Below are 14,440 nucleotides of genomic sequence, written 5' to 3'. Positions count from 1 at the left end.
ATCAAATTGGTGGCGAGTAGGTTGTAAAGTGCGAGACAATCAACATTGTCGTTAAAAAAGCCGGCAACGTATGCGCACAAAGTATCGTAGAGATTCTGTGCAGCGTCCGCAGCGCCCTACAGCGGCAGAAGCAATAATACATCTCGTGACGCCATTCAGATTCTTCCTTTCTGTCGAACTCTCGTGAGTGGAACATGTCGCATACAGCAGAACGTAGGTAAGTCGAGCGTTTTTCCAACGTAAACGTGAATCGGGTTCGCGTTTTCGCGCACAACGATGATTCCTGCGACGATGGTGCTGTCCCTGATTTTCGCGCGTCGCGAAATTCGCGCGTTCGCGAATTTAACGTAAAAATAGTGTGCGGCAATCGGACGGTGTGCATGGGGCACACGAGACTGACAACATGGCGTGCATTCGTTTTTATCACATTGCCGAAGTCGCGAAGATTAACGGCACGAGGCAGCCCACATGCCGCCTCGTCGTTTCGCTGCTTAACCTCCTCGTCGCGATCCCGCGATGAAGATTTGCGCGAATCCATCTCGGAGCAAGCATGTACGTCGATGATGATGACGACGACGACGACATGACGCCGATGTCGTCTCTCGATGCCGTTAGCGTGGGTGAAGAGGGTCTCCTTCAGGCTACGCGAAGCTGCCACTCTCGTACACGCGTTTTTCCGTCCGGCATTCGGCAATTACGTAATGGAATATTGGCGATTTTCGCGCCGAAAAATCAATCTCGTTCGATCCAAATGTCTTACGCGCTTTCTCGTTTCACGCGTTGCTCGCGTGAAGCAACACGTTTTCGTAAGATTCATTACGAGCACGCTTTCGCGTGAGTCATTTTCATAGTCGCGCGAATTAATTTTCGTATCTTTCCTCAAGATACGAATTCACTTTTTATCTTCTATGCTATTTCTCCCGTCGCTTACAAATGTGAAAATGGCCATCGTGGAATTTCGATGGATGCATATTTTACAAGATCGATTTAAAAGTTGGACTTTCAAGGTCACGTGGATTTAAAGTGATTTGTCATCACTCGATCGCCGTGATCTCAGTTTTGATACAAAGTGTCGACATATGCACTGATATTTTTATTAAAATATTTATATGATAAAATTACTGCACGAGTTTAGATTGTATTTATATGGAGATAAGAAAATAACATGATACATGTTTATTTATTTATCTTTTTGTTTTGCGCTATAGTTTTTTCTAGATTATTTATTTCTCTTTATATATATTTTAGAAATAATATTGCACAATAAAATATATGACTGAAATTTTATATATATTATATGGATATATCGAGCAATTTCTCTTACAAAATTTAAAGATCTCATGTGATTTATTATTTTATTAATATTTCTAATTAATAATATCTAATATGTTTCAGAAATGATGATCAATGGCCAGGGGATTCAAAAAATGGTCCTAGTGAAAGCGAGCAACCCACGTACGATGGACCACCAGGAATGGATCCTGATGGTGTCATCGAGTCCAACTGGGACGTTGTGAGTACATTGCTTACTATTTTGTAATTATAATATTTTAGAATAGTATAGTAACATTATATTGCTTATATGTTTGAAAGAAGCAATACATCATTTGTCATACAAATTTTGATGATTTAGATTAATATTATCAGTATGAATCAAATACTTTCTATATCTGAAAGTGTTCAAAGTTGCAAACATGTATATTTTTATATGTTTGCTCATTAGATTTGATATTATTATTATGATATATTAGTAAAAGTAAGAAATCATTAAGTATTCAATATTTATGAAAATTTAAGTATTTATCAATTTGTTTGCATAAATAAGAAATTGCTTTGAATGATTACATTACACTTTATTAATTTGTTTGCATAAATAAGAAATTGCTTTGGATGATTATATTACACTTTATTAATTAATTCTAAATTAAAAGATATGTTACATTATTTTGTTTTATTCTTGACATAGACTTTGTGTATATATATATCTAATATATCTAATCTTTCTACATTTTTCTATTTTATTTTAAAGTAAATTCAAATAATATTCAAGATAATTGGATACTAAAATATTGATAGCATTATTTATATTTTTACATGATCAGGGTGTCTACTCTCTGGAAAAACATGGAAAACCTGGAATTTTCAGGGATTTCTTTGTACCTGGAAAAATCATGGAATTATATTGGGACTCAGGGAATTTCTTAAAAAAATTCTCTGTTTGATAATTTTGCTCTTATATTGTAAACAGTCAGCAAGCCAAGTAAATTATGTGTTTAAAATTTATTATAAATATATATTTATGTTTTTTTATATATATTCAATGTCTTAACAAATTATTGAATATGGAGTATATACTCTTTATTGTAATGTTTAGTGACAAAAAAAATGAAAATTTTATATTCAAATTAAAAATGTACAAAAGTTATTCAGTTTTATTTTCATTATATTTATAAATATAGCACTTGAAACTTAAAGAGGCTTTTTCTTTGTGCTTTTTCTTTGTATGAATGAAAAACATTAGAAAATACAATAAAAACTTATTTTAGAAAGTTGCATTGAAAAATCTTTAAAGTATTTACTTGGAAATTTGAACAATGATATCTTAGGAAGATTAGGAAATGTTTTTACAAGATTAGAGTAGACACCCTGCTGATGCAATTGCATTTCAAAAATATTCTGAACTTTCTTTAAATGAAAGAATTTTTAGAAAGTTTCAACAAATTTGTTATACACATTTGTTATATATACACATGTGCTATATCAGTTAAAATTTTTTTAAATAATTGTTATACCACACTGGTTTTTATATCAAATTAATTATATAAGTGCAATTTTTAGATTTTAAAGAACTTTTAGATCTATAAGAATTATAATTTAATAATTTTTTTTCATGTATATTTTATATATTTATTAATATAAAATTTTTTCAATATAATTTTTATTATTGTGTAGTTTACAAGAATTCTTATAAAACAAAAAAAAATTTCTTTAGCAATTGTACAATAATTATAATTATATTTTATGAATTTATTTTGTATAATTATTACATTGTTATCAGAATATTTTGTATAATATATTAGCAATATTATGATTTGTGTTAATTTTATTGACATTATACTTTAAATTAAACAGGTTGTGGAAAACTTTGATGAAATGAATTTAAAGGAAGAGTTATTACGTGGTATATATGCTTATGGTTTTGAAAAACCATCTGCAATTCAACAACGTGCCATCCTACCATGTATAAGAGGGCTCGATGTTATTGCTCAGGCTCAATCTGGTAAGAAAATTTAATGTAAAATAAATGTAATAAATAATAGAAAAGAAATAAATGTTTATGTGTAAATTGTATTATACAGTTTAATTTAACACTATAAAGACTGAAACTTAGTATATACCTATGTTGCCCAAAGCAGTCAAAATGACTGCATTGTGAAAAAATAACTAATGCGTAAAGAAATTTGTTTAAAATTAATTTTTAATATTTTTTATATTATTTACAGTCATACAACAAATTATTAGTAAGTATTAACAATAAAAAAAATTTAAATATAAAGATTCGAATAACAAGTACTACTTTAGTTATTGAACAACTCCAACTTATCAAGTATATGTCCAAATCGACAATTTATCATGAACTTGTATATTATCATGTGACGGTAATATAAATAAAAAAACAAAAAAAATATAAACTGTTATTCCAATCCAGAGTCGAACTGGTCATATAAGAAATTTACTCAATTCAATAATAAAAGTCATTTGATTATTTAAAATTTTCCAAGTAGTCAAAATGACTGCTTTTGGGCAATACAGGTATAACACACACATATATATATATATATATATATATATATATATATATATATATATATACCAGAAATGGAGGAGGGGGAGGCAACTACAATGATTAATAAACGCATTTATATGTTGTACAAAAAGTCACAAAATTATAAGAAGCTGTGTCATTATATACATAATTGTTTTTCTAATTGAAATTGAAAAGCAGTCAAAATGACTTCCTTAGGCAATCTAGTGTTAATGAATGTCATACATTTTCAATTTACAGGTACTGGGAAAACTGCGACTTTCTCGATATCAATACTTCAACAAATTGACACTAGTATTAAAGAATGCCAGGCTTTGATCCTCGCACCGACCCGTGAGTTAGCTCAACAAGTAAGTGTCTCATTAGGGAATCACTTTATTTCAACAAAAAAATTGCTATTTATTTCAAAAAAATTAATGTTTTCTTGTGTTCTAGATCCAGAAGGTTGTTATCGCTCTAGGAGATTTTATGCATGCTGAGTGTCACGCGTGCATTGGTGGTACCAATGTACGTGAGGATATGCGAAAATTGGATCAGGGTGTTCACGTAGTCGTCGGTACGCCCGGTAGAGTTTATGATATGATCAGTCGACGAGCGCTTCGGGCAAATAGCATCAAACTGTTCGTGCTGGATGAAGCCGATGAAATGCTTTCTCGAGGATTCAAGGATCAAATCCATGATGTATTCAAATTATTACCTAATGAAGTGCAGGTAAATATCAAATATTTTTGAGAAAGCATTGTAAATTTTTTATTACAATTGCCTTCTAATAGATAATTTTATTTTAATTATTAGAAAATATCTTTTTTGGACAAATCCACAAATCATACAAGATTGAGAAAATGTTGCGGTATACCTTATAATAATCGAGTTAACAAATATATTATAAAATACAGGTGCGTCGTAATAGTGTCATTTTTCGACAAATGTACACTATAGATTTGACATACGCTGTTTATCATCAAATGTGTTTTTTTGTATGAAAATAATAGGCCTAAATGCAAACATTTATTATGGCATAGCACTCCTAATAATAATCATAATGTCCTAAAAATCAATTAGTCACTCTTAATATCTCTGTGATAGCAGCAAAAATTTTCAATTTACTATATTATTATAGCATGATGCCGTTATTGCACATATAGTTTATATATAACATATCAATAAATGCAGTTTATTTATTTCTTTTATCAAACATATAAAATATTAATCATTACTGTAACTACATATGATTTCTTGCGAAATAGTGTAGTTTTTATATTTCTAATGCAATTGCATAATTATCTTTTTCAGGTTATATTATTATCTGCAACAATGCCGTCTGATGTGTTGGATGTATCTAAATGCTTTATGCGAAATCCGATTCGTATTTTGGTTAAAAAAGAAGAGTTAACATTAGAGGGTATCAAACAATTTTTTGTTTACGTTGAACGCGAAGATTGGAAATTGGAGACTCTCTGCGATTTATATGACACTCTGAGCATCACCCAGGCTGTTATTTTCTGCAATACACGGCGTAAAGTAGATTGGTTAACGGAAAGCATGCATAAACGTGACTTTACTGTTTCGGCTATGCATGGAGATATGGAACAAAAGGAGCGCGATCTTATTATGAGGCAATTCCGAACTGGATCATCCAGAGTTTTGATTACCACTGATCTTCTGGCACGTGGTATTGATGTACAGCAAGTCTCACTTGTCATTAACTATGATTTACCTTCCAATCGAGAGAATTATATCCATAGGTAAGTTTAGTAATAATTAATTTTTAATTATACTCTCTTAAAATTAAAAACTAATTATAAAAAAGGACAGTAAGAATTTATAAAATATATAAAGATATATAAAGGAAATATAAATGTTATATCTACAATTTTTTAATCTAAATTCTTCATTTCATAAATCATTTCATAATCATCAATGAGTTATGATTTTGAGGAAATCAAATATCATATTCTAACATTTTATTTCTTCAAGTTGCAAATACATTTTAAAAAGTTATCAATAATATAATCTGTATGTGTAAAAAGATATAATTTATTCAATATTTTTACATATGTATACTTTTATATTCATAAAATATCAGAATTTTGTAATATCGCAAATGTATAAGTAATTCCTTTCACATATGTATATATATATATTATAAATATAAGTTTATAAATATTTAATATATTTTTTATTTATAGAATTGGTCGTGGCGGACGTTTTGGTCGTAAAGGCGTGGCCATTAATTTTGTGACAGAGGAAGATAAACGAACCTTGAAAGATATCGAGCAATTCTACAATACGCATATTGATGAAATGCCAATGAATGTCGCTGATTTGATCTAAGTCCGACTATTGGCTATAATCCATTATAATAAAAAATAATAATAAAAAGTAAGTGACAGAAGCTCTCAGCTGATCGATCTCTCATGGTGTGTGAGTATATATTGAGTGCGGTGGTGAACTATATCGCTTATGTAAACGCGATCTAAACCAAAATATTCCAACGTTTTCATATTCATTTTGAATTATAATAGTAGGTTACGGAAATAATTATCTGTTGCGCTGTAGGAGTTAGTAGTACGACTATTATTACTATTAGTGTAATTAGCACTACTGTTGCTATCGATATCGCTGCTACTACTGCTGCTACTAGTACTATTATTATTATCTCTATCGTTACCGCTATAGTAATATTACTATAAATATTATATTATATTATTATTGGTATATTATTGGTATTAATTACTGTCAAGATTATTTTTTATTTTAATTTCTAACTATAATATAGTGATACTATATTATCATGATTGAAATATTACACCATAGAGTGGAAAATAGAATGAAAATGCGAAAAACGCAGCACCGTGCAGTTCGATTATATTTTATCGCTATTATTGCAACAGGTTTTACATTATCCAGCATGCGTTCATACTCTTATCCTGTTGTTAGTTCAATGATCATTATAGAAATCTTGAAATCTTATTTTTTAAGACTTCTTATCTCGCCTATTTTTCCTCAAGATATTTCTAACTGGATGATTAAATCTGTTGTGTTTAATAGTCCGTATAAAATGCTTCTATCACCGCGACTACAACTTGTTTGCCTAGGCAGAAGTTTAGTTGGGTATTGGAGGGGATATTTTAATCACAAGCGTTGTCGAAGAAGACATATATTCAAGTTTAGGAAATATGAATTTTTGTATATCTAAAATCCTAGGCATACACACAAATACACACCTTATTCATATTAAATAAAGTGTTTGATCTTCTAAGAGAGTGTAATCTTTGTTATTACGATCTTTATTTTATCAAATTTTATTCAATTTTACAATGAAAACCCTAAACAAACTGTATACAAATGAGATTCCCAAATTTCGAAAAGGACTCTGTGTTGGGAATAAGTTTTGCGGTTTATGTGCTGAAAAAGTTCTCACAGTTTTCCTTTATTTGTATTTGCAGGCAGTTTTGGACAGTCCAGATGAGGGCGACATATTTTTGGAAATAAAGACCAGATTTCCTGATTTAAAATCGAAGTTTTGTAAATCGATTACCTCTCTAAACTCCTTTCATAGAGCTTTTTATAGGCTCTGGCAATATTTTTTCTTTTTTATACTTTTACATTATTCTTGTTGATAAAAGACAATGATCAACTCTTATATCAAAGATTTTTTTTTTACATTTATCAATAAAATTCTTTGTGAACACTTGTTATTGTGTAAACTTCCATTCACTTGATGGCAGATATTAAATTGAAATGTTACATTGTGAGAACTTTTGTATCGTGTCTTTACAAAAAATGATTAAAAATGTTGCGATATCATATTCTACTGTCGTCATTAAACATAAATTTACGAAAAAGGTGTTAGTAATAGTTTTCGAAAATTTGAGCAAATAAAGTAAATCGTGTAAGTACTTAGAACATCTTGTAGCTATCATTTTCTGATTGCATTAATATTGACTTTAGCCGCTCATGTATTTGGGATCCAGCTTACGCTATTGCAGAATCTTCTCGAATTTCCGAAAACTAGTTATTAAAAAAATTTTGTAAATATTATATAAATGGACTTGAAAGAATAGACTATCGTGTGTCTATTGTGTATTTGTATATCATATAAATAATATTTATGGCTGAAATGAATATAAACTGATACACAATAAAGTGAATGTCCTTTAAATATATATTTGTATTATATATCAATATCATCAATTGAACTCTTTTGCTTGAACAAGTATTTGTGCGTATAAAATTGTTATACTTGAAACTGCAAAAAGATATAGAAGTTCTTCATCGATCGTTTATTAATTATTAATTTAAAATAAAGAAAAAGACTATATAAGTTATTTTTAAGAAAAACATGGGGTAAAGATACATGAACGGAGAACATTTTAATAAAACAAATATAATATACATACATATAAAAACATAAAATTAAATTTATATAAATATCTTATAATGTAATATGTATATGCACAAAAATTTCAATATATTTAAATTATTTATATATACAGTAAGTATTTAATATATAATTTTTGAATTCATAATACAACTTGTACAGAGAATAAATAGAATAAAGTATTAACTTTTCTTTATGTTTTAAGAACTTTACACACCTGAGAATGTGTGAAGAATTGGAAAAAGTCTCTCTCATCTTTTATTTTCTTAAAGTCTTTTTTTTAGTCACGCATAAATCGTATTATAATTGTATGAATTTCTTGATTTATTCTAATTCATATATGGAGCGCATAGATACAATTTGCAATATCGATTTTCTGAATCGACATTGCATTAAAAATCGACCAATCACATGCCTAATATAGGCTGGGTTCAGAGAGCACGCTTTTAACGCATGAGCGTGCTCTATCTTTGTTATTTATTGAAGTTGAACAAGGATAGAGCACGCTCATAGCACTAAAAGCGTGCTCCCCGAACCCAGCCATAAACTGTATATGATGTACGTGATTGGTTGGTAATATTAGGTTAGATTTCGTTAAACACTGTTATTCAGGTTAGATCTGTAACACGTGTGTTTATTAAAAATACTTTTATTATAAATTGTATTATAGGAAATAAATAAAATATTAGACACATTATGTCTAAGCGTCCAGAACATATGGCACCACCTGAGGTGGTAAGTTATAAATGTTATTAATTTATAGTTATATGTTCTCTTTGATCATAATCACTAAAAATAATTATATTGATTAAATAATGAAGAAGCTAATTTCATATATTTTTTTTGTATATGACAGTATTATAATGAAACAGAAGCAAAAAAATATACGCAAAGGTATGTTCTTATACAAAATTTGTATTACATACATCTACTGTACATTTATTTGCATTAATAAAATCCATACATTTACAGCTCCCGTATGATAGATATCCAAGTACAAATGTGTGAACGTGCTATAGAACTTCTTCTTCTACCCGAGGATCAGAGCTGTTTACTTTTGGATGTTGGTTGTGGATCAGGCCTTAGTGGTAGCGTATTAGAAGATCAAGGACACTTATGGATAGGAGTTGATATCTCTTCATCTATGCTTGGTAATTATTTTAATTAATATGCAATATAGTTGCAATAATATGCAATACAGTCTTTTACAGATTTTTTCACTATATTTTCTACGTTATTTTATTATTATTACTCTTTACTACTTTTGTTAACAATTTTTTTTAATTTTATTTTCTTACTCTATTTTGTTTCTATTAATTATTTTTTTTTATATATAATATTAGATATATGATTGATATATTATTTTTCAGAGGTAGCCAAAGATAGAGAAACAAATGGCGATTTGATCCTAGGAGATATGGGTCAAGGACTACCATTTAAGGCTGGTGCATTTGACGGTGCTGTCAGTATCTCTGCACTGCAGTGGTTATGCTATGCAAATAAATCTTCACACAATCCTACAAAGCGTTTATATAATTTCTTCTCTACGTTATTCGCATGCCTGTCAAGAAGTGCTAGGGCAGTATTACAGTTTTATCCTGAGAATACTGAACAAGTTGAATTAATTACTGCACAAGCTACAAAAGCAGGCTTTTTTGGTGGTGTGGTTGTCGATTTTCCAAACAGTACAAAAGCGAAAAAAATGTTCTTAGTTTTAATGACTGGGGGAGCTATGCCGCTCCCAAAAGCACTAGGTACAGAATCTGAAGATAGACAAACTGTTGCCAACTCTAAAAGGTTCGATTTTTATATTTTTGTTACCCATTATTTCCGTTATCTTGTATTTTGCAATTTAATTTACATTTTAAATTGTATGTGCTTTTTTTATTTCTTTTATCTTACAATATATGAAATATTAATAATTTTATCAATTTTGCATTATAGGGAATATATTAAAAAAGCCAGAGATAATAAGTCATTGAAAAAAAGTAGAGAATGGATAATGGAAAAGAAAGAAAGGAGACGACGACAAGGAAAACAAGTAAGAGATGATACTAAATATACTGGGCGAAGAAGATCTGGACGATTTTGATATGCTTGTAATGTATAAAATATTTTTTAAATTTTGATTTAGTTATATTTATAAATAATAAAATTTATATAAAAGCTAATTAATTTTTGTTTCTGGATCACCCAAAATTTAGTTTGAAAATAATATATTGAGGTGATAAAATGCTTTTTTTTATGAAAAAGCACACATTTTGTAATATTTTTGTTAGAAAATATTTAAATAAAACAAATTTAATAATTTTTTACAGTTGCATATAAATGTTTTAGTGATAATAAGAAAAATTAGAAAGGAATTCTGATATTTTATATTATTTATTATTTAAGTAAACAACATAAATTGTGAAATACTTTTTTGTATTCCATGGGGTAAAACGTTTTTAAATTCTGTATCATCTAACCATTGATATTTTATATCACTAGTAACATTTCCATCTAAATGTTTTGCCAAAAAATAAAATATTTTAGCGCCATAAGTTCCTTGTTCCTGAAGTTTTTTTGGATATTTATATTTATAAAATCCAATAGGTGCGTTGCCATAAAACTTCGCCTTTATTTCTGTACCACATGTATCTAGTAATACTCTTTCTGCAGTCTGCAAAAGAATAAGATAATATCGATTTGTCTTTTTTATTAAACTATTCTTGATTTTTGGCAATGATATATGTGTATGTAAAATTAGTTGCAGAGAAATATTATGGACATACTTGTCTCATGGTCTCTCCTTCCTTTCGAATACCTTGGGGAGGTATCCAATAATATGTATTACCTACTTTTTGTTGTATCAATAAAAGTAAATTTTTGTCCAATTTCCGTTCTAAAGATGATGTTATGTTTTGTTCATCAAATTCTAAAAACGGATATAAATAAATCGTTTACTATGATAAAAATAATGATTTATAAATTGTGTGCGTGTGTATACACATAAAATTTCTTTATATTTTTATAACAAATCTTTTCTTTTTGTCTCTCTCTCTCTCTCTCTCTCTCTCTCTCTCTTTCTCTAATATATTATATCTTATTTTAATATATAAAAAAATATTTTTTTAATTATATAAATTTTATCTTCCTCATTATTCAAAAAACTGACACATACTTGTAATTCTTGGTGCGAATTTAAAATTATTCAATTCTTCTTGACAATTATCTTCAAAATCCTGTGCAGTTTGTATTAAAATATTATCTACATTATCTTCATTATCCTGATTACTGCTTGATTTTTTCTGTTTTTCCTCTTTTTCCACTCTTAATTCATGATCACATTTTAAACTATTTTCATATTCAATTTTCTTTAATAAATTATAATACTTTAGTTCTATTTCTTGCATTGGTTGCGTTATAACTGGATGGCGTTCTAAACAGACAGCACTGTATAAATCCCATTTTCCTGTGGTTGCGGTGCCACCAAATGCTCGAGTATCCTGATATTGAATCACTTTAGGATATACCGTGGCAGCTTTTCTCGATATACCTGTACAAAATGTTTATGACCTCTCTCTGTGTGATAGAAATGTGTATACAAATAATTATATCATCATAGTTTAAATAGGTCAATAATCTAAATATGGAAATGTGGAATTAAACGTTACTTTTTTTCAAATTAATATTTTGTAATATTCAAGTAAAAGAGAAAAAAAGAAATAATTACTTCTTTTTACCTACCCGATAAGATCTGACATGGATTATACGATGTAGATAAGCTTACAATTTGTTTAAAAAACATTTCAGACCGGTTATAACCTCTTTAACCGTATTACAATCATAACCATAACCTTAAGTAATCGCAGCAGCTAATTCGATATCTCGATCGTATCGATATTTCGAGAATCGCAATTGCTGATCTCTAGATTTCAAACGGCAGTCAGTCACGATACACGTCGCGACATTTCTTACTCCGCTCCGCTATTTTCGCGAATATTATCGTCTAGAAATGCGAATCTTGTGCAAAAGATCACAAATATTTGTCTCGCAAAGTAAACGAGTTTGTCGTAACGTAACAAACAATCGTTCTTATACGTAAATATGATTTCGGCGATCCGCTTTCTGTGTAACGGTTATGTTGAAACGCGTCATTTTCGCAAATGTTACTGCCTAAAAAATGTGAATCTTTCGCGAGTGTTTCTGAAAACGCGTTTTCGATGTAGTGTGTTAAGTATCACCTAAAATCGTTATTATACGCCAGTATCAGGATTCCAGAAATCCCTCTTTATGTACATTCCGAATCGATCGAGATCTTCGCACATTCCATCTTGCCTTGCCGTTTGCATCAAAAGTACAACGATCATTGCCAGGTACGTCTATTTTGTTCAATAATTATGTGAGTCGATTGTACTTCTTGCAAAATGTATAAATAGCAATCTATAGATATGTTAAGCAGAAATCGTCTCTTTCTCTTTTGCGCTGAATTTTTGCATCAATAATTATAATTATAATATACTCAATTTTTTAATATTTTTTTTATTTTTTTAGATTTTATATAATTTTTTTTTATTTTTTTAGATTTTATATAATTTTTTTTATTTTTTAGATTTTATATAATTTTAGAATTATTAAATAATTTTTTAAAATAATTTTGCGTTTAAGAAATCGCGTTCCTTGTTTTTTGAGATATAGAAAAAAAAATATATTTGTTTAAAAAACATTTATTTGCTACAAAATTATTTTGTTTCTATGTATATAACTATATATATATATATATATATATATATATATATATTTATATTTATTTATTTATTTATTTATACATATATCGTGATCATATATAATTCTTGTATTATTAGTGAAGACCATATCACGATCATGTAGTTTTCTTTAATCGATAAATTACCCAAGAGTAGAACACACATTTAATACAAATTAATTTGCAAAAATCGATAAAAATTTACCCCAACAGATTTTTCTATCTTATTGAGACATCGAGATTTTAAAATGCTTCGGTAGTTGGCAAGAAAAGACAATTCTTTTCTTTCATGAAATGTTTTTATTGATCATACCCTGTGTGCTATTATCTCTTTTACGATGCAGTATTATGGTGAGATGGCACTAGTGTCTATAATATACACAATGAGATACTATGTACTTTAACTATAAACTTGAACCTCTCATATGCAATGCAGGCTACAAAACTCTATAAATTTAATTTAATAGATATATTTTATATATATAATACAAGTATATACAAATACATGTACATACATATGTATGTTGCACTAAATATTGAGAATTTTGGAGACATCTCCCTTAAATATTTTTAAAAAATTGATTTTTTAATTACATATTTTATAAAATACAATTGTTTTATATTGAGCTTAGTTGCAACATCATTGCAAGATTATTGTTGAATAATTATCTTCTAATAATAGCAATATTAAAATGATCATTTTGTTCTATCATATAATTGAGATTTTTCGCAAAGATGATTAGGAAAATGTATATCTTATCGTTAAAATTTCAAATAATCAAATTTAAAATTATTCTATATGATATTTATGGAATTTATGTATTGTTTAAACATTTCGGCATTGATTATAATTTCGGAATCTGTTTATAGTTATATAATACTGCGATCTAATTATCAATAAGTGAGCCTACATTTTTCCAAAAAATGATAATAATTTATATATAACAACTTACAATTGGTTGAATGAAAATATTTAGAGACTTTATTTATAATTTTGTTTTGCAATTTATTCAAATTTTAGCGATAATATATAAGAATCAGGAATATATATAACAAAAAAAAAGATTTATTACGACAAAAAAAAATCTGACTAATTAAATATTAATTGGGATAAAGCAACGCGTTTAGTCTTCTTCAAGTTCTTGGCTGCGATCATTTTTTTAATACAACGAAGTGTAACGCGGGGCGACGCGAACTCTGAACAGGTGAATGAGTGCGGGAGGGCACGAATGATGAACGTTGGGGGGGGGGAAGGGGAAGGAAGGAAACCGATAGAGGATACGGGCGTCGGATGGTGTTGGATCTCTTGACGGGTGCATCGATGTCCACTGGCTCCCAAGGGAAATCCACTTCATGATGGGAATCCCATTATTTCCCGAACGATATAAAAGTAGGTAGTCCAGTCGTCCACGTGCTGTCCAGTTGAGGCTATTCCGATGGCCGTCCTCCATCCTCCCACGCCACATTGAGGCTTTCTTTTTCT

The 14,440-nt window shown here is 29.0% G+C and overlaps 3 protein-coding genes and 1 long non-coding RNA gene across 7 annotated transcripts in view; 3 read left to right on the top strand and 1 right to left on the bottom strand.

Moving 5' to 3' along the window:
* Positions 1 to 54: 54 nt before the first annotated feature.
* On the top strand, positions 55 to 7,344 carry LOC126858357 (eukaryotic initiation factor 4A-I). The gene is made up of 8 exons (XM_050608609.1): positions 55 to 217; positions 1,396 to 1,513; positions 3,133 to 3,280; positions 4,067 to 4,176; positions 4,262 to 4,537; positions 5,120 to 5,571; positions 6,016 to 6,208; positions 7,276 to 7,344. The coding sequence occupies exons 1-7, from the start codon at positions 195 to 197 to the stop codon at positions 6,158 to 6,160; spliced, it is 1,272 nt and encodes a 423-aa protein (XP_050464566.1). The 5' UTR covers positions 55 to 194; the 3' UTR covers positions 6,161 to 6,208; positions 7,276 to 7,344.
* A 1,312-nt stretch (positions 7,345 to 8,656) lies between these two features.
* On the top strand, positions 8,657 to 11,086 carry LOC126858384 (probable 18S rRNA (guanine-N(7))-methyltransferase). Of its 4 annotated transcripts, none has more exons than XM_050608667.1 (6): positions 8,657 to 8,793; positions 8,881 to 8,945; positions 9,067 to 9,104; positions 9,183 to 9,361; positions 9,581 to 10,007; positions 10,155 to 10,376. In XM_050608667.1, the coding sequence occupies exons 2-6, from the start codon at positions 8,907 to 8,909 to the stop codon at positions 10,300 to 10,302; spliced, it is 831 nt and encodes a 276-aa protein (XP_050464624.1). In that variant the 5' UTR covers positions 8,657 to 8,793; positions 8,881 to 8,906; the 3' UTR covers positions 10,303 to 10,376. The 4 variants fall into 4 exon arrangements, with proteins under 4 accessions (XP_050464624.1, XP_050464638.1, XP_050464632.1 ...); XM_050608681.1 differs by having other exon boundaries at positions 8,658 to 8,768; XM_050608675.1 differs by adding an exon at positions 10,960 to 11,086 and having other exon boundaries at positions 8,775 to 8,945; positions 10,155 to 10,309.
* LOC126858378 (39S ribosomal protein L46, mitochondrial) lies at positions 10,574 to 12,077 on the bottom strand. Its single transcript, XM_050608645.1, has 4 exons — positions 11,940 to 12,077; positions 11,374 to 11,748; positions 10,985 to 11,127; positions 10,574 to 10,872 (listed from the first exon to the last, which is right to left on the bottom strand). Exons 1-4 carry the CDS (start codon positions 11,998 to 12,000, stop codon positions 10,600 to 10,602), a joined length of 852 nt encoding a protein of 283 aa, XP_050464602.1. The 5' UTR covers positions 12,001 to 12,077; the 3' UTR covers positions 10,574 to 10,599.
* Positions 12,078 to 12,147: 70 nt separating this feature from the next.
* LOC126858423 (uncharacterized) overlaps positions 12,148 to 14,440 on the top strand; it is a 113,977-nt gene continuing 111,684 nt past the window's right edge. Inside the window, exon 1 of the long non-coding RNA XR_007688675.1 lies at positions 12,148 to 12,568. This is a non-coding gene — a long non-coding RNA (uncharacterized LOC126858423). The remainder of the gene's footprint in view (positions 12,569 to 14,440) is intronic.

The sequence above is a fragment of the Cataglyphis hispanica genome, chromosome 2 (genome assembly GCF_021464435.1).
Source record: "Cataglyphis hispanica isolate Lineage 1 chromosome 2, ULB_Chis1_1.0, whole genome shotgun sequence".
In the NCBI taxonomy this organism is placed as follows: domain Eukaryota; kingdom Metazoa; phylum Arthropoda; class Insecta; order Hymenoptera; family Formicidae; genus Cataglyphis; species Cataglyphis hispanica.
Note: the sequence above shows the minus strand (reverse complement) of the source record. Positions and strands in the feature narration are given on the sequence as shown.